The sequence below is a fragment of the Stegostoma tigrinum genome, chromosome 2 (genome assembly GCF_030684315.1).
Source record: "Stegostoma tigrinum isolate sSteTig4 chromosome 2, sSteTig4.hap1, whole genome shotgun sequence".
Classification (NCBI taxonomy): Eukaryota; Metazoa; Chordata; class Chondrichthyes; order Orectolobiformes; family Stegostomatidae; genus Stegostoma; species Stegostoma tigrinum.
The window spans coordinates 83241220-83263151 of record NC_081355.1 but is presented as its reverse complement, the minus strand read 5'-3'; the positions used below and the strand labels follow the sequence as shown (position 1 = coordinate 83263151).

The following is a 21932-nucleotide window of genomic DNA, read 5'->3' as shown; positions in this document are numbered from 1 at the left end:
GGGCTATGTACTAAAAAATGGGATTAGAATAGATAGATGCTTGATGCCCTGGATACAATGGACCCAAGAGCCTTTCTCCATCCTGTAAAACTGCTGTCTTTGTGATGTTCTCTGCCTCTTGTACACTATCAAGTACCTAAAGGCATGTATTTCTTGATAATGTTGAACTTAATGCTTAATTTCATTGAGTTGTGCTTTCTTGAGATGCAGATAGGCTTCCTAACACCTGCAAGTTGGGAAGGTTGACCCACGTCTTTAGGTCAGACGACTTGATTGCAAAAGTTTATCCTGCCATCAAGATTTTGAATTTTGGACTCTTGACTAATTAAGTTCTGTTAGATGTTTGTCTTGCCTCGCCCAGGACCAGAAGATTTCTCGTATTTTGAGAAGATGTCATCTACAAGATAGTCTACATATTGGTGGTTTAATAGATTTCTTGAAATTGAGTGAAAACTTACTTTGACATTATTGAATTCTTTCTGTTTTATTGCTGGCTATGTTGGCCTCTTGAAGCCCACGGGAGTTTGTTGTCAACACTTCCGAATCTCTGAAATGCCATGTGTACCAGACTTTACATTGTTTGATTTGAGTGACTTTCAATTTTTTAGCTGAAGGAAAAAATAGTTCATTTCTTAGATACCTGCTGAATTTGATGCCAAGGATCTACTGAGATGTTATGATCTTTGTTGAGGATCTCAGTAAAGTGCTTAGTCTATATTTAACAGTTGCCATATCGGTAGTTTGTTCATTTCCATTAACTGTTAGGTTTAGAGGCACAGGTTGTATCCAATCACGTGGTAGAAAAGTGAATTATGCCTCTCAGCTATAAGTTGGACTTCATCAGCTTTTGTTTTGCCAATCATTATTTATTTCCCTTAAAGCATATTGGAACTTGATTAGCATATTTATTGGCTCCACGCTTCGTTGTTGACTGAGGCTAATAGAAGACTTGCAAATGTGAGCTGTTTTTGCTTGAGAAGAGGGGAGATGTTTTCATCATTCCCATGGTGCTCACACTTCCAGTCTCCCAGGGATTGTATAAAAGTTTTGAAGGTCGTTAACTGCCTAGCTGGAGGTATAACATCAAATTGCAGGTCGTGTCAGGTTATAAAGCAAGGTCTAAGCATGAGTAGGGTTATTGATTGTCACACTTAGCTTTAGCTAGGCCTGACAAGTTTATTTGCAATGCCTTGACTGGATTGTTAGACTCAGCTCGGTGTGGATCAAGCAGTGGTCTGTTTAGAAATTAACTCATCTCGTGAAACAAGTTGCCTTGTTGCCAGCCTTTTCCTCTTTTATCTGAAAAGCACATTTTAGTGGATACCAGGGCTTACAACTGTGCATGTGTTCAAGTGGAACATGGTATTGATAATGGAAAGGTCATGCTTGACAAACAGCGGAGGTAACAGATTCCATTTGAATTTTCCTTTATCAACTACTTGTTGTCTAAAGGCATCTGCTCCCATGATGTGGTCCTGTCCCTCTCTGGCATTGAAGCTGCCCACAGGGGTAATTATCCTGCCTTCAGGCATTGATCATGAGAGAGTCCAGATCATTGTGATGATGTAAAGGAAAAGCTTAACAATGTGGCATATGCACTAATGACTGTTACATGTTTCCCAAGTCATTGCAAGGGCTGATATTGGCTCGTCAAGTGTTTATTCGTGCCTTTGGGAAGATTTTCCAGATGATTTGGAATCCTCAATCTGACAATGACACCTTCCCCTTCATCTCTACATTCTGTGGGAGGTACATTAATCCTAAGGGAAATCCAATTTTCTAGTTTACAGAATAGATATGACAGTGAGGATACAAAAGAATTTTGTCAGAAATGAATACTCTATCAATGGGGAAATATTGGATAGGTTATACCCGCCTTCTTTGGAACTAAGAAAGCTGAGGAGAGATTTAATTGAGGTTATAATAATATGAGGGGTCTAGGTGGATTGAAAAGGGAGGACCTATTTGCTTTTGCAAAGATACGTAGTGTTAAAGTATTTAGAAGAAGTAAAGGGGAGTTGAAATTTATTCACTTAGTTGGCAGTGGTCTGGAACTCAGCCTGAAAGGGTGGTGGAGGAGAAAGTTCTCATCTCATTTAGAAAGTACGTAGATATAAACTAGAAGTTCTATCACCTGCAAGTCTATTAGCTAAGAAGTAGAATTAGGCTGGATAGTTTTAATTAGCTAGCATAGACATGTTGGATCAAATGGACTTGTGCTGTTTCTGGATTTTAAGAGATCCATTGCTGCTTGTTCCATTCATGGTGAGATTGTATTGACTAGCCATGGTACAAATCTTGAGTATCGGGGGAAAAAAACTGTGTGGGGAATCATTGAGATTGGTGTTTGTAGGGACTGTGTGGTGAAAACAGGAGCTCCATAGTGATAACTTCTGCAGCTTGCACTTTGTGCTATATAACAGAATGTGAGTGAAGTGGAACTTGTTAGGTTGCATAAGACAGGAACAGTCATCCTGCCATATTCCTGGCAAAAACCCATAATGCAGAGCAATATCTCTTCCCCAAGGGCTCAGGTACACAGGTGGAGATTTCGGATCACTGCTGACTGTAATTATGTATGACATTTTGTATTTGTAAAAGGTGAACGAGAGTATCCAAATATTAGGCACAAATTCTGATTGCACCACATCCTCATTACTTATGTATCACGTGATTGGTGGTGCAGTGGCTAGAAGTTGTTCATTGAAGACGCATTCACAAAATGGTGGGCGTGGGGTGAGTTCTGTGGAGTATGGAGTTATGGGGGGAGGTAAAGGGGTAAGAATCTAGTGTGGAGTGGAAGGTGAGTGATGTGGGACAATGCTCGTATTGTGGAAGGGCGTGTGATGGAGTGAGAGGCCTGTGTGGGCATGGGAGGGGAAAGACACGTGAGAGGCCCATGAGAGAATGGAAGGTGGTAGATACGAGAAAACTGTGAACGTGTCATGGTGAGAGCAGGGAGACTGCTGGTGAGAGACCATAGACAGCATTGGGCAAATTGTTTAATCCAGCGCTTTTAAGTTAACAGCAGTTACTTTTACATTGAATATTTTTTCAAGGCAGGTATCATGCATCAAAGATTGGCCAGTTAGATCACGACCACTATTTTAAAAAAGTTTCTAATTAATTAGAGGGGCCACGTAGCTATTAGTGCTTGGTCAAAGCTCCATGACAGCCATTGCTACCTCAGAGCTTATTACACCAAAATTTTAGCTTGTGATTCCCTGGTGTTCACAACCCAAAGTTTGGAAAGCCCTGGGTAACATATTGCAATCAGGAGAAGGAATACAATTCACTTTCATTAGCATAGTACATCAAGTCATAGAACCCCTGCAGTGACAGGCCCTTCCATCCAACAAGTCCACACTGAACCTCAGAGCATCCCATCCAAACCCATCCCTCTATAACCCACCTAATCTACACGTCCCTACACACTACGAGCAATTTACCATGGCCGCTCCACCTAACCTGCACATCTTTGGACTGTGGGAGGAAACTGGAACACCTGGAGGGAACTCACATAGACACAAGGAAAATGTGCAAATTCCACACAGACAGTCTCCTAAGGATGGAATCGAGCTGGGTCCCTGGCGCTTTGAGGCAGCAGTGCTAACCACTGAGTCACTGTGCTGTCCCATGTTGGAGCAGCGTGTGGAACAGGTGGTTGTTAAGAATCTTACAGAATTCATTTACTCTGTATACTCTGTTGCTGTCTTTGTATGTCTTGATAGAGCGACAGTAAGGAGATAAATTACTTTGATTTTTAAGGTCCTTATTAATCTCAAAGGATGAGAGAGAAAATATCTAATTTTCTAGGTTTGATAATAAGTTTATCAGAATGGCACTGTTATTTCAGATTACAATAATATTTTGTATTCACTAATGAGCTGCTGTGTAACAATTCCAACATTGTGGTTTTCTCAGTTTAATTGCAGTAATAGTTAAAATTCAATATATCATAAATACTCATGTAAAAGTTAATTGTGTCAAGGTGAAATCTAGTTTTCAAGGATCAAAGTTATTTCTGATTATTAATTTCTTATCAGTAATAAGTGTTTTTTTTTATTTGTCCACAGGAATGTTTAGCATTTCCATGTTCTCATTCTAGCAGCAGTCAACAAACAATGTATATTGCATGATTTATTAGTATGTGTTTTAGAATGAATGACAAGCATGCAGTTCAAATTTCAGGGAAATTGCTTCAAAGACTCATAGAAACATCAAGAGAGTGTAACGTTCCCAGGAAAGTAATTAAAAATTAGCGAAGGAAATCTAATAAACTAGGGAAGTTACTGAAGAATAAATGTGCTAGCAGAGGAGGACCAAGTAAATGTCTTCATTTGCAGAAAAATGCAACAGAATGTGCTAATAAGCATTGGCAACATAATTATATTACCCATCACCTGTGGTGCCATTTAACTTAATGCCCTCAGCAAAGAGAACATAAAACCTAGAACAGTACAGCACAGAACAGGCCCTTCAGCCCACGATGTTGTGCCGACCTATTAGCCTAGTAAGATCAATCTACCATGCATACCCTACATTTTACTATCCTCCACGTGCCTATCCAGGAGTTGTTTAAAAGTCTCTAAAGTATCTGACTCTGCTACCACTGTCGACAGCACATTCCACACGCCCATCACTCTGTGTGAAGAACCTACCTTTGACATCTCCCCTATACCTTCCTCCGATCATCTTAAAATTATGCTCCCTTGTAAAAGTCATTTCCACCCTGGGAAAAAATCTCTGACTATCCACTCTATCTATGCCTCTCATCATCCTGTAAACCTCTATGAAGTCACCTCTCATCCTTCTTTGCTTCTGTGACAAAAGCCCTAGCTCCCTCAACCATTCCTCATAAGACACGCCCTCGAGTCCAGGCAGTGAGAAAAGTGCTATTTCTGAATTCGAGAACAGTACAGAATGTACAAAATGAAAAGGAACAATTCAAGACTGCACTACTCTCAGACAGTCAACATTTCAGTGTCTGCTACAAATTTGAAACCAATAGTAACGTTTCAAACCAAAGCTCGATCTCGGAGAAATTTCAAGAAAAATTCAGAAATCACAACACCAGATTATGGTCCAACAGCTTTATTTGAAAACACAAGCTTTCAGAGCCTTAATCCTTTGTCAGATGTCAGTGAGAGACAGAGTTAGTACTACAAATAAACCTGTTGGACTATAACCTGGTGTGTAATTTCTGACCTTGTCCACCTCAATCCAACACTGTCATCCCCACATCACAAATTTCAGGAAGGCATTGTTATTCATGTTCACAAAGGCTGGGGGATGAAGGCGGTTGTCAGAAATGTGGACTTTGAGACTAGGACGACTGCGCAAAGGAAAACTGCTCATCTGAGACTTTTTCAAACTTAAGTATATTGATTGTATAGTGATGTGAGACCAACTAACAACGAAGTGGCAGATATTCCGGGCTGTTTTTATAGGTGGTGTTCAGCTCTTGAATATGCTTAGAACTAAAACTCAAGGATACTATCTAAAGATGGGAGATATGGGAAGTTGGAACATGATCAAATTAGTCAATGGGCCGAAAAATGGCACGTAGAGTTCAATCTGGATAAATGCAAGATATTGCATTTTGGTGCAACAAGCAACAGTGGGACTTTTAATTGTAAGGCATCAGGTAGTGTTGTAGAACAGAGAGACCTAGGGTTTCAGGTGCATAATCCTTTGAAGTTTGCGTGCTCAGGAGGCATTTGGCTCTCTTACTTTCATTGCTCAGTCCTTTTGAATATAGGAATTGGGAAGTCCATTTCCTCATGGTAGTGGAGTCCAAAACTAGAGGACAGAGGTTTAAATTGAAAGGGGGAAGATTTAAAAGAGGCCTAAGGTGCAACTTTTTCACACAGAGGGTGGTGCATCTATGGAATGAGCTGTCACAGTTAGACATTAGTGCAATTACAGCATTCAAAAGGAATCTGGATGTGTATATGGATAGGAAGGTTCAGAAGAGTTTGAGCCAAGTGGTAGCAAATGGGAATAGGTTAATGTAGGATATCTGGTCAGCATGGTCAAGTTGGACTGAAGGGCCTGTTTCCATATTAGACAGCTGTATGCCTCTAAGTCATGCTGAGATTGTACAGTACATTTTTTAGGCCCCGTCTGGAAAACTGTGTCCAGTTCTGGTCACCCAGTTATATGAAAGATATTATTAAACTGGAGAGCGTTCAGAAGAGACTTACCAGGAGGTTGCCAGGTATGGAACTTTTGAGTCGTAAAGAAAGACTGGATACACTGGAACTTTTTTCACTGGAGCATTGGAACTTGAGCGGTGGCCTGATTGAAATTCATAAAATAATTAGGGATTTCAATACAATTAATGGTATTTGTCTTTTCCCTAGGATGGGTGTTTTCAAGATTAGGGGCACATTTTTAAGCTGAGAGGAGAGAGATTTTAAAACGTCATGAGGGGCAATTTTTATTTACATAGAAGGTCGCTCATGTGTGAAATGAACTTCCTGAGGGTGGAATGTATGTGGGTCCAATTATAGTGTTTAAAAGATAATTTGGTAAGTACTTGAATGGGAAAAGTTTGGAGGGCTATGGGCCAGGAGCAAGTAGGTGGGACTAGTTTAGTCTGGGATTCTGTTTGGTATGAACTAGTTGGTCTGAAGGGTTTGTGCTGTGTGACTATGAGAAACGTATCTGCTAAGGGTAGAAATATGTAGCACCTTCACTCACTGGTAACATTGCATCAATGAGTCATTGATAAGTGGAATGAACACACTATTTTTTAAAATTACTTCTAAAATGTGGAATACTGAATGCACTCGGGGCACAGAGGATGATTACTAGTTGAAAAAAAAACCCGGAAGAACTGCAGGTGCTGAAAATCTGAAACAGAAACCGAAAATCTTGGCAGGTCTGGCCACATCTGTGGAGAGAAATCAGAGTTAACATTTTTGGTTTCAGAGACCCTTCAGAACTCTGTTCAGAACTTTCCTGAACAAGGGTCACGGGATCTTAAACAAGAACTCTGCTGCCCACAGGTGCTGCCAGATGTGCTGAGAGTTTACAGCATTTTCTGTGATTACTAGTTGATTGACAGGTATTGATTTTATAAATGAGGAAGATTCACATGATGTAATAAAAACAGGCTGTTGAAATGAATTTTTCTGTGTATCGAAGGGCAACTAGAGTGATTATTGAAGTGAAACTTTTTGTAATTAACTCATTGTGGTGTATACAGTTGTATTGTGTGAAATGTATATAGTTTGTAATGTTATAAAATACTTGATTCGTTTTACATCTAATATTTACTATTGTGATTTTTACCTTATTTAATTGGGAAAACCAGTTTTGGGCCAGAAGCATGTATGTTAATCTGTAAAAATTACTACCTGTGTAAAAGTCAGCTGTTGGTCTAAAAAGCTTGTTCTAAAATACTTTGAAATTGTAGATGCTTATGTGAAGTTTAATGAAAGCCCATTACAATTCCACAGGTGACCAGCTGGAATTTTATTTAATGCAGGTCTCAGTTCATAGATATTAGCAACTAAGAATAAGTTTAACACTTGCAGATTTCATTAATAGAATGCAGCTTTTGGAAGACACAGATTGTTTTAGTAAGTTGAAAAACACCAGCATTCATGTATAAATATCACACAGCTGTGCATTTCTGTCTCACTACTTGACCCTTGATCACTTCCAAAGTATTTATTTCATTTTTACTTGTTCTTGCACAGTTGTTCACTTCCCTAGCTCAATTTTTCCTGCCTACATCACTCACTTTAACTACTGTCCATAGTACTCCTTATCCGTTCAACTACTCCCTCTACCTCAGCTGATTTGTTCCCCTGAAAATTATTGGCTTGAAATATTAACTGTTTCTCCTTTCACAGATTCTAAATGACTTGCAGAGCAATTTCTGCATCTTCTGTTTCTACTTTATGTAATAAAATTGTACCACACAAAACTTTGCAGTTTTGAGGTTTGCCTTCGGTTCTAGGATAGATTTTAGAGTCCAATTGTATGGGGTCTTTTTTCAAAAGAGACTTTTTCCATGATGCCCACACGCCAGTGAATGAAGAGAAGCGCATTAACTGAAAATTTATCGTTGTATTGAGTCAAAATTGACAAAGTGTTGGAGCTGAAATTTTGTATAGAACTTAGCTGAGGAGTCTAAAGGAGAACCAAATCTGGTTACTTGTGCGTGCACTGTGCTCAAAACAATCTGGTTTTATGCAAGACTTCTGGCAAAGTTAATCTGTGTAGTCTCACTTGAAGGGACATGTCCACATTTTCTGTGCATAAACCAACCTTTGAAGCTTCAAAAAGCCCTTCCTAAAACATGGTCTGGCTTAAATACCAAGTATAAAATGTGAATTGCTGGTGTTGATGTAAGTGGTTGCCGTTTAGAAATGGAGAAAACACTAGCTAGAAAAGTCATATTTTATTGAATTAATTTGACAAGAATAGCTTTAACTACAAACAAAACATTTTAAAAACTGTCGCTTATTGTCTTCAGACTCTAATTCAGAGAGCTAATTAAATATAAATAGAGTTGGTTTGGCTGCGGCATTATTGTGAGGATCTTGCAGTGGATCAGATTTGGTACCTTATGTTTCAAAGCCTTCCCTGCACAACAAATCACCTTTCTTTTCACCCATTGAACTGACTATTACTATATTTTAGGAACAATCTGATGACAATTTCTGTATTAATGCCCTGCATCAATTTTTAAAAAAACCGTACAAGACATCAAGTGGAACACCACTCATATATCCACTTTGAAGATTGTTTTGCAATCAATTATGTATTCTGTTTGGTTCAGACATGGTCCTGGAACCGCTTGTTTAAGTCAATGTTGAAACGGTTGAATTATGGACATTAGGTCCTGTTTGTAACTGCAGTTTGTGTATTGTTCCTTTCCAGGTGCCTCTTGGTCTTTTGGTTATGTTGGATCTGTGTATATGCCACAGTAAAGCAGCATACATTTTGTAGGCCAGTGGAATAACTATTCCAAGAGTTTTCGATCTATAACTAAACTCCATGCTCAAGCATTTATCTGCTGTTATAGACATGCATGGCAACACCTACAAGGAATTTGATTTTTGGCATTTTTTTAGATTTGAAAATTACTTTAGATTTAATTTTATTCCATTGGCCACATGTGTATCACCACACATCTTGACTTCTCATGTTTCGTAATATTTGCTAGAATTAACTTAATTTGACCCTTTCGACTTCATTGTTCAGTTGTTGGACATGTCATAATTCATGCATTTTAACCATTTGCTGATGTACATAATATGTACTTGTGTATCTCCCCCTTCTCTGATGAGAAATCTCTGGACTTGGTAATTTTGGCATCCAAATCTTTTGGTAGGAACTGAAATTGGTCTTCCATAGTAACACAGACATCTTTGTTCCATAAAATGGCTGTGCCAACTAGCTGCTCCTCTGAAACCATTGTTGGATTCAGACCTTAAAGTAATCAACTTAAGTATGTGTTCCTATAATGTTCTGATGATTTTTTTTTGAGGATGCATTTGAATTTATGCTTCTCAAGGTCACACCAGTGGCTGATTCCTGTTCTCATTTGGCATCGGGTGCATTCTTTCTTTCATTTTAACATCAGTTTTTCTCTAACACCAAATTCTCTCAGTGCCTACATTGGTATTTGATGAGTTAGTAATTGTAATGACTTTCACTTGCAAACAGCTTTATTCTTTTATTCTTCTTGGTAGAGCTTGCACTTCTAATTGTTTTTCCAAACACACAGTCGGATCTGCATGGGCGTCTAAGACCATAAGACATAGGAGTGGAAGTAAGGCCATTCAGCCCATCAAGTCTACTCCACCATTTAAATCATGGCTGATGGGCATTTCAACTTCACTTCCCTGCACTCTCCCTGTAGCCCTTGATTCCTTGTGAGATCAGGAATTTGTTGACCTCTGCCTTGAAGGCATCCAACGACCCGGCCTCCACTGCACTCTGTGGCAATGAATTCCACAAGCCCACCACTCTCTGGCTGAAGAAATGTCGTCTCATTTCAGTTTTAAATTTACCCCCTCTAATTTTAAGGCTGTGCCCACTGGTCCTAGTCTCCCCACCTAACGGAAACAACTTCCGAGCGTCCACCCCTTCTAAGCCATACATTATCTTGTAAGTTTCTATTAGATCTCCCCTCAACCTTCTAAACTCTAATGAATACAACCCCAGGATCCTTAGCCGTTCATCATACGTTAAACCTACCATTCCAGGGATCATCCGTGTGAATCTCCACTGGACACGCTCCAGGGATAGTATGTCCTTCCTGAGGTGGAACTCCCACTCATCTGCTTGGCAATATGGTCCATATTGCTTGCTTGATCTAACTTAAAAGATGAGGCAAATATTCATTTCTGAAGTAAAAGATCAAGGCTGACTCTACATGAGAGAACAGCATTTCTTAGCAGAAAAGGGGTACTGACTGATATGTCAATTATGGGTCTGTATTTGTCACCAAAATGAATGGAGTAATTTTATGTGCTGGGCTGACTTGTACCCCATGATTTCTGGTTCAGAGTAATAAGGCCTCAGAAAATATTAGGCATATTTTTCAATTTATCACCAAACATCAACATGGATTTTCCTGAAAGTTAAATATTGAAGTAAACGATTAAAACAGACAAGTGAGCCATAAATAAGGTAGTCATGTGTAGAATGCTCAGGTTTTCTTTTAATAGGGGGAGTTAAATTTGTAGCATTGACTTTTCAAATGTAATGTATCTGCCAAAAGTGAAATAATATCATGTTGGCTTCAGCTCAGTCTGTAATGGTAAATAATGGGCTCTTGTGTAGTAATAAATAGTAACCTCAATCTGATGTGATTAGCGACGATAATGTAACTGCTGCTTCTAACCCTCAGAATTTAACATATTGACTTAATTTGCTGAATGTGAATTAAAACCAAATGACTAAACTAGTTGGAAGAGCTTGTTCACTGATAGTATGGCTTATATTTTGTTTTAGCTCTAAATTAAAAGGAGAGATATTGCAAAAGTATTTTATTTACATTTGCTTCCAACACAATGTGCAACTTCATTAGACTAAAATTACAAGTCTTATATTTTCACTAGATGAATGTTATGTTTGGAAAATAATTTCAATGTACAACATTTCCATTTTCAGTTAAAATACAGTATTTTGTTTCTGTGAATGGGTAATACTTGCTCAACTTCACGCCCTTCAGCTAGGAAGATAACTTTCCAGCAGTTGTATTCAAACCAACTATGAGGTATATCTGAGAATTCCCAGAAACACCTGTAATATAACCCTCATCTTCAGTCTTATATGGCCTGCTTCCACACCGTAGGGATTCTAAATGGGTCAGTGAGAGGGGAAAATGTGGGTATAGAAATCATGAAGAAGTTCTATGATACAGTTAAATTTAGCATAGTCAGGGAGGAGGTTCTAAGTATTTTGACCTTGGGTAGAACAAACTCTTTTTGGATTCACTACTTATTCTGCATTATTATTATTTCTTCTTGTGTAAATAACTAGTAAACTCATTCTGTTGGTACCTCAAACCTGCTTAAATTGTCTCTTTTTAAAAGATATCTCTTTCCCCAGACCAAACAACGTTATCTACAAGGGGAGGAATCACTTCTAAAATAACCTTTTAGCAACTAACAAAGGGATGGGTGAATAAAGAAGGAAAGTCAGTTCCACCCCCCCCTCACCTGGCAGCTAATGATTTGGAGGTATACTGTCTGGAACTGTAACAAATTGGGGAACATTACCTTCAACTGGTTATGACAAGTGCGAAATATATGTTCAGAAATGTGAGAATCTTTGAGGAATCCTAGTCTTAAAAGCCCATTGACAGATGGTTACTATTTCTTTCTGCCTATTGTCCTTTGTGTGACAACTTAGGGAGAGGATAAGGGTTTGGAGATCTAAAATGCCAGATATGTGTACGATTTGGATGTGACACGTATTCCCTGGCTTCCACAGCTTGAATGGGACCCCCTGTCCATTTTCTACACAAAACAAATGAATGCATACAACTGTTACACCGGTTTTGGGTGAAATTGAGCATTAAAGGTTGTGAAGCTGCTTCATCAAGTAAGATTTGTCTTGAGTCAACTTTCTACAATTTGACAGGATTCTGCTGTAGGTGTCGACATTAGCCATATGACCCAGTAACATAGAATTGGCACTTTGAAGGCCCTCAGTGTCCAAGGGAGCCCCAAATTTGCATCAGCTTCTGATTTGCCAATTTGCCAGACAAAGTTCTGCCGTTGCCAGTGTAAACACAATGGACACAATGGTATCCTTTTACACCATAAATACTTTTATATGTTTAAATTGCATGTCTGAATACAGGAGTAAAAAAAGTCTTACTGTAATTATATGGAGCCTTCATGAGATTATGTCCAGAGTATTCTATACAGTTTGAGTCCCATTGACGAAGGAAGGAGATAGTACCCAAAGGGGAAGTGCAAGAAAAGTTCACTAGATTGAATTCTGGGATGATGCAATTGCCCTAAAATGAAGATCGAGGAGATAGTATTTCTTTTCTTGTTCAGATAGAAGATTGAAAGGTAATCACACTTAATGCATGCAAAGTTTTTAGAGGGTTCAGCAGAGTTAAATCCAGAAATGTTGTTACCCCTTGCCTAGAATGTAGGGACAGAGTACCAGAGTAAGGAGGTAGGCTTTTTGTGATTGAAATGAAGAATAATTGTTTTACTTGGAGGCAGTGAATCTTTGCAATTCTGTACTTCGGAGGGCTGTGGAGTCTTAGTTATTGAGTATATAAATGTGAGATTGAAACAGCTCTACGTATTAAGGATTTCTGGGATAAAAGGATGGTGTAGGAAAATTGAGAAAATGGTATTAAGATAGATGATTAATCATAATCTAGTTGAATGGTGGAACGCTCAGTGGGCTGAATGACCTAGCAATGTTCCTATTTTCTGAATTCCTATAAGTGTAACCTAGAAGAACAGATGATTTGTGTTGAGGTTTACCTAAACATGTTGGAGAGTGAGGAAATAGAAAGAGAAAATATGGGGGTCCTGAAGTGGCAATATGTATTGGTAATTTCATTGTCTATGGTTTGCTTTGAATTAAAAAAAAATTTACAGCAGAACCGGGTGTAATTGGTCGGATATTCCTGCTGAGAACCTCTTCCAGTGCTTGCTGGAATATCTAGGGGCAAGCTGACATTCCCTGATTTAAATACTGGCAAACACTTGCTCCACAGTAAGCACGTCTTAGTTATTGATATTACTGTGTAACAACTGGTTTCTGTGTAAATTTAAATTAATTTTGCCTTGTTAAAGCCAAACATAATTTCTCATGTAACATGTAATTAACTTCAGCCTAGTACGTGGATTATTTGATCAATAGTGCATTGCTCTTGTGTGCTTAACTTATTGTCTCAGGTTTGAAGCACTATAGCGACTGATGAAGTATTCTATCACGAATTTGGCCCCCATTTCCTCCTTGGTGAATGTTTGTTTTTATTAACAAAATTTTATTTTTTATTTGCAGGCTGATCTCCTTTCAAGATTTCCTTGCATTTGAATCTACTTTACGTAAACCGGATGCCTTATTCATTGTTGCTTTCCAGCTATTTGACAAAAATGGCCAAGGAGAAATCAGCTTTGGTGTGTACTGCATACTAACCAATGTTGGGTAAACCAATGAAGATAAAAAAAAGACTAAAAATGTTGGAAGTCAAAGTAAAGCAAGAACTTAATCAATCAATACTCGAGTGAAGCACAACTAATCGGTGCTTGACTGAAATATGGGTTTGCATTTTCAGTGTAGTTTTTTCCATCAGAGCCAGAGTTCTATCTGAAATATTAAGCTATTAATTTCTCAATGCTGTTTAACTACTTTGGATTTCCTTCATTTTTTTTTGTTTCTAGTTTGTAAACTGTGTTATTGCGAGTTTTCATTGTAAAACTATTATTAATTTCCAAGAGCATATTTTCTGAAAGATTTCTAAATTTCAAGTGTCTAAAGTAGTAGGTGTGATCTTCATCCTCAGAGTCAACTACCACATGGTAGGTGCTTTGCTATAATTTCCTCAAGAAATTAAAATACCACATGGTATTTTAATTTCTTGTGGAAATTATAGCAATACTCTCTTGGTCATTAACTTAAGCAGGTTTTTTATCCTATTTTCTCTGATTGGTTTTGGATTTACTGTGGATACAATAACCCCATGTAGTGCAATAATGGAGTATATTAATTGCTCTTTGTGAAGGAAGGTTTCCTACAAAATACTGTAATAATAATACATCATGAGTTCACCTGTATAATGTCTCCAATTGCAAGTAGCCCAATTTTAGGATTTGTCTGAAGATCAGATTGATGCAGGCCATTAGCCTGCATTGTTCAGATGACTCCTGTTTTTGAAAGAGTTAGCTGTTGCCCTGAGGGACGTTGTCTTAATCTCCATTCCATAGAACCAAAGGCTGTTGGGTTAATCGTGTCTACAGCAATCATAAACAACTACCTAACTATTCTAATCCCATTTTCCAGCACTTAGCCTGTAGCCTTGTATGCCTTAGCATTGCAGGTGCATATTGAAGTACTACTTAAATGTTATGAGTATTTCTGCTTCTATCATCCTTCTAGGCACTGAGTTCTGGATTCTCACTCTTGTCTGGGTGAAAGTTTTCTTTCCTCACATCTCCTGTAAATTTATGCCATTTTCTTCAAGTCTGTGCACCCTGATCATTGATCCCTCCATCAAGAGGAAAAGTTCCTTCCCTTTTGCCCTATCAAGGCCCCTCATAATTTTATACATTTCAATCATGTCCCCTGTCAATCTTCTCTGCTCTAAGGAAAACAGTCTGTCCCATCTTCCCAACTGAAATTTTTCAGCCCAGACAATAATCTGGTAAATCTACTCTGCATCTTCTCCAGTGCTATCACATACCGTCTATAATGTAGATTCCAGAACAGCATTCATTACTTTAGCTGTGGCCTAACTAACATTTTTTACAGTTCCAGTATTACCTTCCTGCTTTTAAAGTCATGCTTTGATAAGGGCAAGTATACCATATGGCACCTTAACCACTTTATCCACCTGCCCTGATACCCTAAGGGATGATTGTACATGCATAACATGGTTTCTCTGATCTTTGGTGCTTCCCAGACCCCTGATTTCCATCATGTATTCTCGTGCCTTGTTTATCATGCCCAAGTACACATTTATCACCTCACATTTATCTGAATTGAATTCCATTGGCCACTGAGGAGCCCATCTGATCAGCCATTTATAACCTCTTGTAGTCGAAGGCTATCTTCCTCGCAATTTACTACCCTACCAATTTTCGTACTGACTGCAGTCCAACTGCTCAACCCTCCTGTGTTCAAGTCTGAATCATTTCATATAAACCAAAAACAACAAGGACCCCACCATTGTCCCCTGTGGGACACCAGTGGATACAAACTTTCGGTCAACACCACTCAACCATCACTATTTGCTTCCTGCCACTCAGTCACTTGTGGATCCAATTTGCCAAATTTCATTGGATCCCATGTGGTCTTACCTTTACTATCAGCCTGCTATGCAGGATGTTTTAAAAAGCCTTGCAGAAGTCCAAGTGGACTACATCAAAATCATTTTCCTCACCTACACTCCTGGCCATCTCATGAAGAAGTTCAGTCAATTTGGTCAGACATGCCCCCCCGCCACCCCAAGAATCACAAAACCAATAACCACGTGTAGCCCAATAATGGAGTATACCCAAGTTACACTACAAAATACTATTATAATAGTGATACATCACGAGTTCATCCATATAATGGTTACAAATGTAAGTGATGTTGTCTGTTCTTAACTAATCCCTGCCTCACCAAAAGCAGGTTCATTTTGTCTTTCAGAATTGCTGCCAAAGTTTCCCACCACAGTGGTTAGACGAAGTGTCTGTATTTCCTTGTTTATCACTTACTCCCTTCTTTATAATGGCACCACACCGGCTGCCCTCCAGTTTTCTGGCACCTCTCCTATGGCCAGAGAGGAGGAATTGAAAAGGTTTGCAAACATTCCTGCTATTTCCTCTCTCCACAATCAGGGATGCATTTCATCTGGCCTTCGTCATTTGCTTAATTTTAAGCCTGTCAGACCACCCTGACCCTAATCTCTGGCTACATTAATTTCTTTAATTATATCACAGATCTTCTCCCTGATTTCTATACCCAGACCGTCCCTCATTAGTAAACAGCAACCATATTAATTTAGAACATTACCTACATACCCTGGTTCCACATACATTATCTCTATAGTCCCAATGGGCTGAATCTTTCCTTTTTATTACCCTTTTACCATTAATATACCTGTAAAACAACTTGGGATTTTTCTTTATTTTACCTGCCACTGTCCTTTTTTATCCACTTTTCGGTCTCCTAATCTGTCTTTTCCCTCCTGCACATTCTCCACTCCTGTAGGCAAGTAGGAGGAGTAGGGCTTCTGCTATTTTGAGCCCCCTGTATCTGCTGCAAGCCTCCCTTTCTCACTCAAACCAAAGCTGTATGTCTGTTTATCTACAGGGTTCACAAGGTTTGATTTCCTACCCTTTTTCTTGCTTAAACATGTTGGCTCTACATTCTGTATATTTCTTTCTTGAGTGCATCCCACTGTTCTGAGATAGAATTACTTGAAAATATAAAGTCCACTCTGGCCAAATATTAGATCTTATTACAATCAGGCTTGCCCCAGTTGAGAACCTTGATTTTGGGCCCAGCCTATCTTTTGCATAACAATAACGTAACAATCCTTGATCAATTCTTGACACCGTGCAATCTTCAGCAATTGATCATTTGGAAAACAAGCATGTCATGTCCAACATGGTCAGTTGTCTTTCACTAATTAGGGTATCTGTTTCTTTTCCCTTGAAGGGGGCTTGTGTTCCACTTTTACCAAACCTTGACCCCATGCCTGTTCATGGTTGTTCATTTGATTATTTCCTTGGATGACAGAAAAACTACAATCAACCATATAGTTACACTGCACCACTCTGTGGTCAACTGAATTTTCTCTAGCTGACAAATGGTCACCAATTCAGTCCATTTCCTACTGATTTTAATTTAAACACATATATTCCTTCAGGAAACCCATTAGGACACCATCTGACTGACTTTTCAGTAGGACGAGTTTCACGTTTCTCTCATTTTGGTTACCTACACTACCTGAGATTAGCTTTTGCTGTAGAGAAGGGATGCGAGATGAGAAATCACATCTCACGATACGGTTAAATTTTTAACGAAATTTTTATTTACTAAAACTAATGTGATGTGCAATTTTGTAAGGACAACTGCATTTTGAAGTGGAAGTCTTCCCAAGAAAGCTTATTGCCCAAGCTCCGATGAAGGGTCTAGGTCCGAAACATCAGCTTTTTTGCTCCTGAGATGCTGCTTGGCCTGCTGTGTTCATCCAGCTCCACACTTTGTTATCTCAGAAGACAGCATGTGTTTTATTATTGACCTGCTTACAAAGCTTATTTGTCAGAAACAAAATTGTGAATTCCTACACTGAATGTTATTGACTCTTGCTAGTGAACATTTTTCTTCAACTTTATTCCTTTATCTGCAATTCTCTGCTCCTGTTGCCTATACACTATTAGAACAGTTGTGTCATTATGCTACTTTAAAAGAAGGTTGGATTGAAGTTAACCGAGAAAATGAAGTAATTATATCGTCAGTAATCAATGCACTAGCAAATACATGCAGGTATGTTTAAAATCGCATTATGAAGACCACCTTTGGACTTGTAATTACAGTTTGACCGATGTAAATAGAATAGACACAATTTAAGTATAGGCATTATTAACAAAAAAAAGAACAATCGATGCCTAAGTCAATGATACAGAATAACAGTTTAAATATTCAAACTCTAGGCAGGGCTTATAAATGGCTGCAAATATTTGCTATTTTATATCTTGATTATTCTATATGAATACCTACTTTTCTTCAGTTAGATGTTTATGACTTATTTGTTGCATAACACATTAATTTATTTTTAACAAAATGAAATATGAACTCAACCATAATCCTTTAAATATCATTTATATAAGTTTAGAAAACTATGTATAATTCTGATCGCCGTTCCAAAGAAAGAATTTGTTAAACTTGAGGGTGCAGAAAAGATTTACTAGGACGTTGGCAGGACTGGAGCATTTGAGCTATGAGGAGAGGCTAGATAAGCTTGGGCATTTTTCCTCTGGAATGTCAGAGGCTGAGGAGTGACCTTTAGAGAGGTTTATAAAATCATGAAGGCCATGGAAAGGGTGAATTACCAAGGTCTTTTTCCTAGGGAAGGGGAGTCCAAAACTAGAGAGCATAGGTTTAAAGTGAGAGAGGAAAGATTTAAAAAGGACTTGAGGAGTGACTCTTTCACGCAGAGTGGTGCATATATAGGAATGGGCTGCCAGAAGACGTGGTAGAAACAAGTTCACTTAGAACATTTAAAAGGAACACAGATGGGTATATGAATAAGAAGGATTCAGAGGGATATGGTGTAAATGCTGGCAAATGGGACTAGGTCACATTGGAATTTCTGGTGGCGTGGACAAGTTGGACCAAAGGGTCTGTTTCCCAGCTGTATGACTCTGACTCTTTATAGGATGTGAGAAACTATTTCTCCTTTGAACACAATCTAAATCTTTCTTCTCTTAGGATCTGCAGCTTGAATGTATTTTGTTACAATCTCAGTTGAGACCAGTAACTGTTTAGAGGAAATTTGAACTCCCAGTTATTAATTGAGAGAATTACAACAAGATTTCATATTGAAAACAAAATTTTAATTCTCAACATTAAATAGCTAGTACTATTAACAATGCTATTTCATGAACATTTGTACCTAGTAATTGAACTGCAAATCTCAGCAGATCACATCCCATCCTAATTCTGTTTTTACCCAAAAGTTTCCTGAAGCTTTATAAAATCTTGAAGGCTTCTTTGCTTTTCGTGGACCAAACCAAGGTGTGCTGTGTTCCTTACAAATTCATTTAACTCTTCTCAGTGTTTCTGTATTCTCTGAACTTTGAGATTACTTGGGATTCTTCCATTATGATCCTCCTCTCTCAGTACCTCTTGAATTTTGACTTCCCACTTAAAGCATGTATTCTTGAATAGTGATACCTGCCATCCCTCTGCCACTGGCTTCAGTTGCTTTACAATCTCCCATCCATGACTCAGCAATACTGTGGCAGCTTTCTGCCTGTGCCTGTTCCCAGAGACCCGTTTTCCCTTTTGGTGAGGACTTGTACATGCAAAAATCAAAAATCAAATAAAAGCAATCCTGCAAGCTATTCCCATGGCAGTGGGCTACCCATGAGGCATCACAGATAGAGGCCAAACTGATTTTAAGAAAATCCTTGTTTCCTGAACCCAGAGGAGTAAATTTTATCTCTTATGAAAGCAACTCAGTTCTGAGGAAGGGTCACCGGACCTGAAACGTTTACTCTTTTTTTATTCCTTCACAGATACTGCCAGACCTGCTGAGCTTTTCCAGCAAATTTGTATTTGTTCCTGATTTACAGCATCCGCAGTTCTTTAAGTTTTCATTTCAAGGAACTGGTTTTAACTGAGGTGGGAAGGTGGATTTTTAATTGCAACTGGAACCAAATAGAACAAGATGACATGTGCCCAGTGACAGAAATTATTAAAAATAAACGCAAGAACACCAAAGAGCAGCATGGTGGCTCAGTGGTTAGCACTGCTGCCTCACAGCACCAGGGACCTGGGTTTGATTCCAGCCTCAGGCATTTAACTGTGTGGAGTTTGCACATTCTCCCCATGTTTGCTTGAGTTTCCTCTTGGTGCTCTGGTTTTCTCCCACAGTACAAAGATGTGCAGGTTGGGTGGATTGGCCATGCTAAGTTGCTTATAACATCCAGGAATGTGCAGGCGAAGTGGATTAGCCATGGGAAATGTAGGGTTACAAGGTTAAGGTGGGGGTGTATGTCTGGGTGGGATGCTCTTCAGATGGGCTTGATGGCTGAATGGCCTGTTTCCACACTGTAGGGATTCTATGATTTTTAACTTGACAGTTGAAATATTTGCAATATTTCTATTTGCATTCAATTTTTGTAAGGAGCACCATCCCTTATTTAACATTGCACCTGTATGAATGTACGCTTGATTTTACATCTTTATCATCTTTTCATATGGTTAGCATGCAATAGAATTGCACTTGTTCACTCAAAACAATCTTGTAATTGTTTCCTTACTGATGTAGTACAAATTGAGTAACCACACTTAAATAGAAAGAGGTATAACCTTGTGCTAAATTGAACACAGTCTTTGTAATGGCCAACCAAGAAAATTGAAATGAGGAGAGCTAACTTGCCCCTTCTCACCTGGTCATAAAAATTGTTCTCACTCTAATTCTAAACTCTTGATCTAAATTAGGATCATCCTTAAAGTTATCTTAGGTGCGTTTAACAGTCTCTCAAATGCAGACTTTTGTTCCTATTTACCTTGTATATAAAAATTCAGTTCCCAACTTTAAAAGTAATGCTCCTAAAAGATGTGAATCATAAAATTATATGTTCACTACAATCTGCATAATGCAAACTGATCACTTCTGTTGTGGGTTTATTGCCATGACATTGTAGTATTCAATATGTTAAAGTGAAGCAGAGTTGAGATAGTGACTTTGGCTAGTTCTTGCAACTCTCAGACAAGAAATGTTGGTACTTGGTGTTCAGTATTGACAACAACATAGCTGCCAGTTAATGCCTTATTTATGTTGTGGCATTATGATAATGGAAAAACTGAGAGTCAGGAAAGTTTGATGTGAAAATCAGAGCAGATTCCAGGTGGGTACAATTGTCCACTTGCCCCAAACTGCTTGGATACCAGGCGCCAGCGCCTTAGGCACAAACACCAATTATGCAATCCTGCCACTTGTCCAATCCACCTCCAGGATGCTTCCACACTTCAGTGATGCACCTCAGGCTGTACTGGCAACTGTCATTGTCATGCTGTAGCAAGAACATTTAATGTTGAGTGACACACATCCAGCTCATGGATTGGAGCAGGATGCAAACTTGTGCTCTTCACTTGCTGTCACAGTGTTCACTTATTCTAAGCCTGCCTGGATGTTTACCATATCCCTGCGTTTTCTTGCCTTGCTATTTTGTGAATTGCCAGAGATACGAGGCTCATGTCACTGTCTTGCCATGTCATTTAATGTAGAAACAAAACAGGAAACTTGCCAACGTTGTTAGCAGGCCTCACTGTAGTAGGGAGGGTAGCTTTGCCTTGAGATCCTGACACAATAAATTGTGGACAGCCTCTGATACAAGTCTAGAGCTTGGCCCCGGCTGTCAGAGTCTGCATTTGCTGATGAGAAGTAAGAGCTGATTTGGAATGAGAAGCAAGTTATTCTAGGAGATGAAAGTTAGTGGTACAGCTATTACTGTTGGTGTAGTTGGGGAGGTTTCCCAAATAAATCACTCAAAGAGATCACGCTGAGGGCATGGAGGGCTAAGTGGTGTCACAGGTTCCAATGGGTCAGAGATACCAGGGAAGAATAGTAAGAATAGTTGAGCTTGAACCATGCTGAGAGGTGGATCTAGTAGTAGAGATTAATTAGGTGTGAGGCAACACAAAAACTTAGACTGGAAGATTGGAAAAGGACATTGACTTTCCTCCCATAGTTCTAGGCTTTCTTCTATATGACTGAGACTGCTCTAACTTGGGTCACAACTTTGGACCAGATGGCATTATCTGCTGTTGTTGACTGTATTGCAGGTCTTGCAGAAGTGGAATTCCTGCTTGTGCACCACCTCAACCAGCAAAACTATTCCAGCAAAGTGGGATGCTCATTTCTTCCCCTCCTCCTTGCCATGCCTGGGGCAAATGTTGCGAATGTGCAAGGCAATTCCAGAGTGACAATACTTCTGTGGTGCACAACATTCTTTTAAATAAAATGCTGGTGCTAGGGATGTCAG

General features: G+C 38.9%; 1 protein-coding gene across 1 annotated transcript in view; it reads left to right on the top strand.

The window, feature by feature from the left end:
- LOC125464790 (electrogenic aspartate/glutamate antiporter SLC25A13, mitochondrial) overlaps positions 1-21932 on the top strand; it is a 197609-nt gene that overhangs the window by 16201 nt on the left and 159476 nt on the right. Inside the window, exon 2 of the mRNA XM_048557633.2 lies at positions 13510-13625. Coding sequence (XP_048413590.1) covers positions 13510-13625 — 116 coding nt within the window. The remainder of the gene's footprint in view (positions 1-13509; positions 13626-21932) is intronic.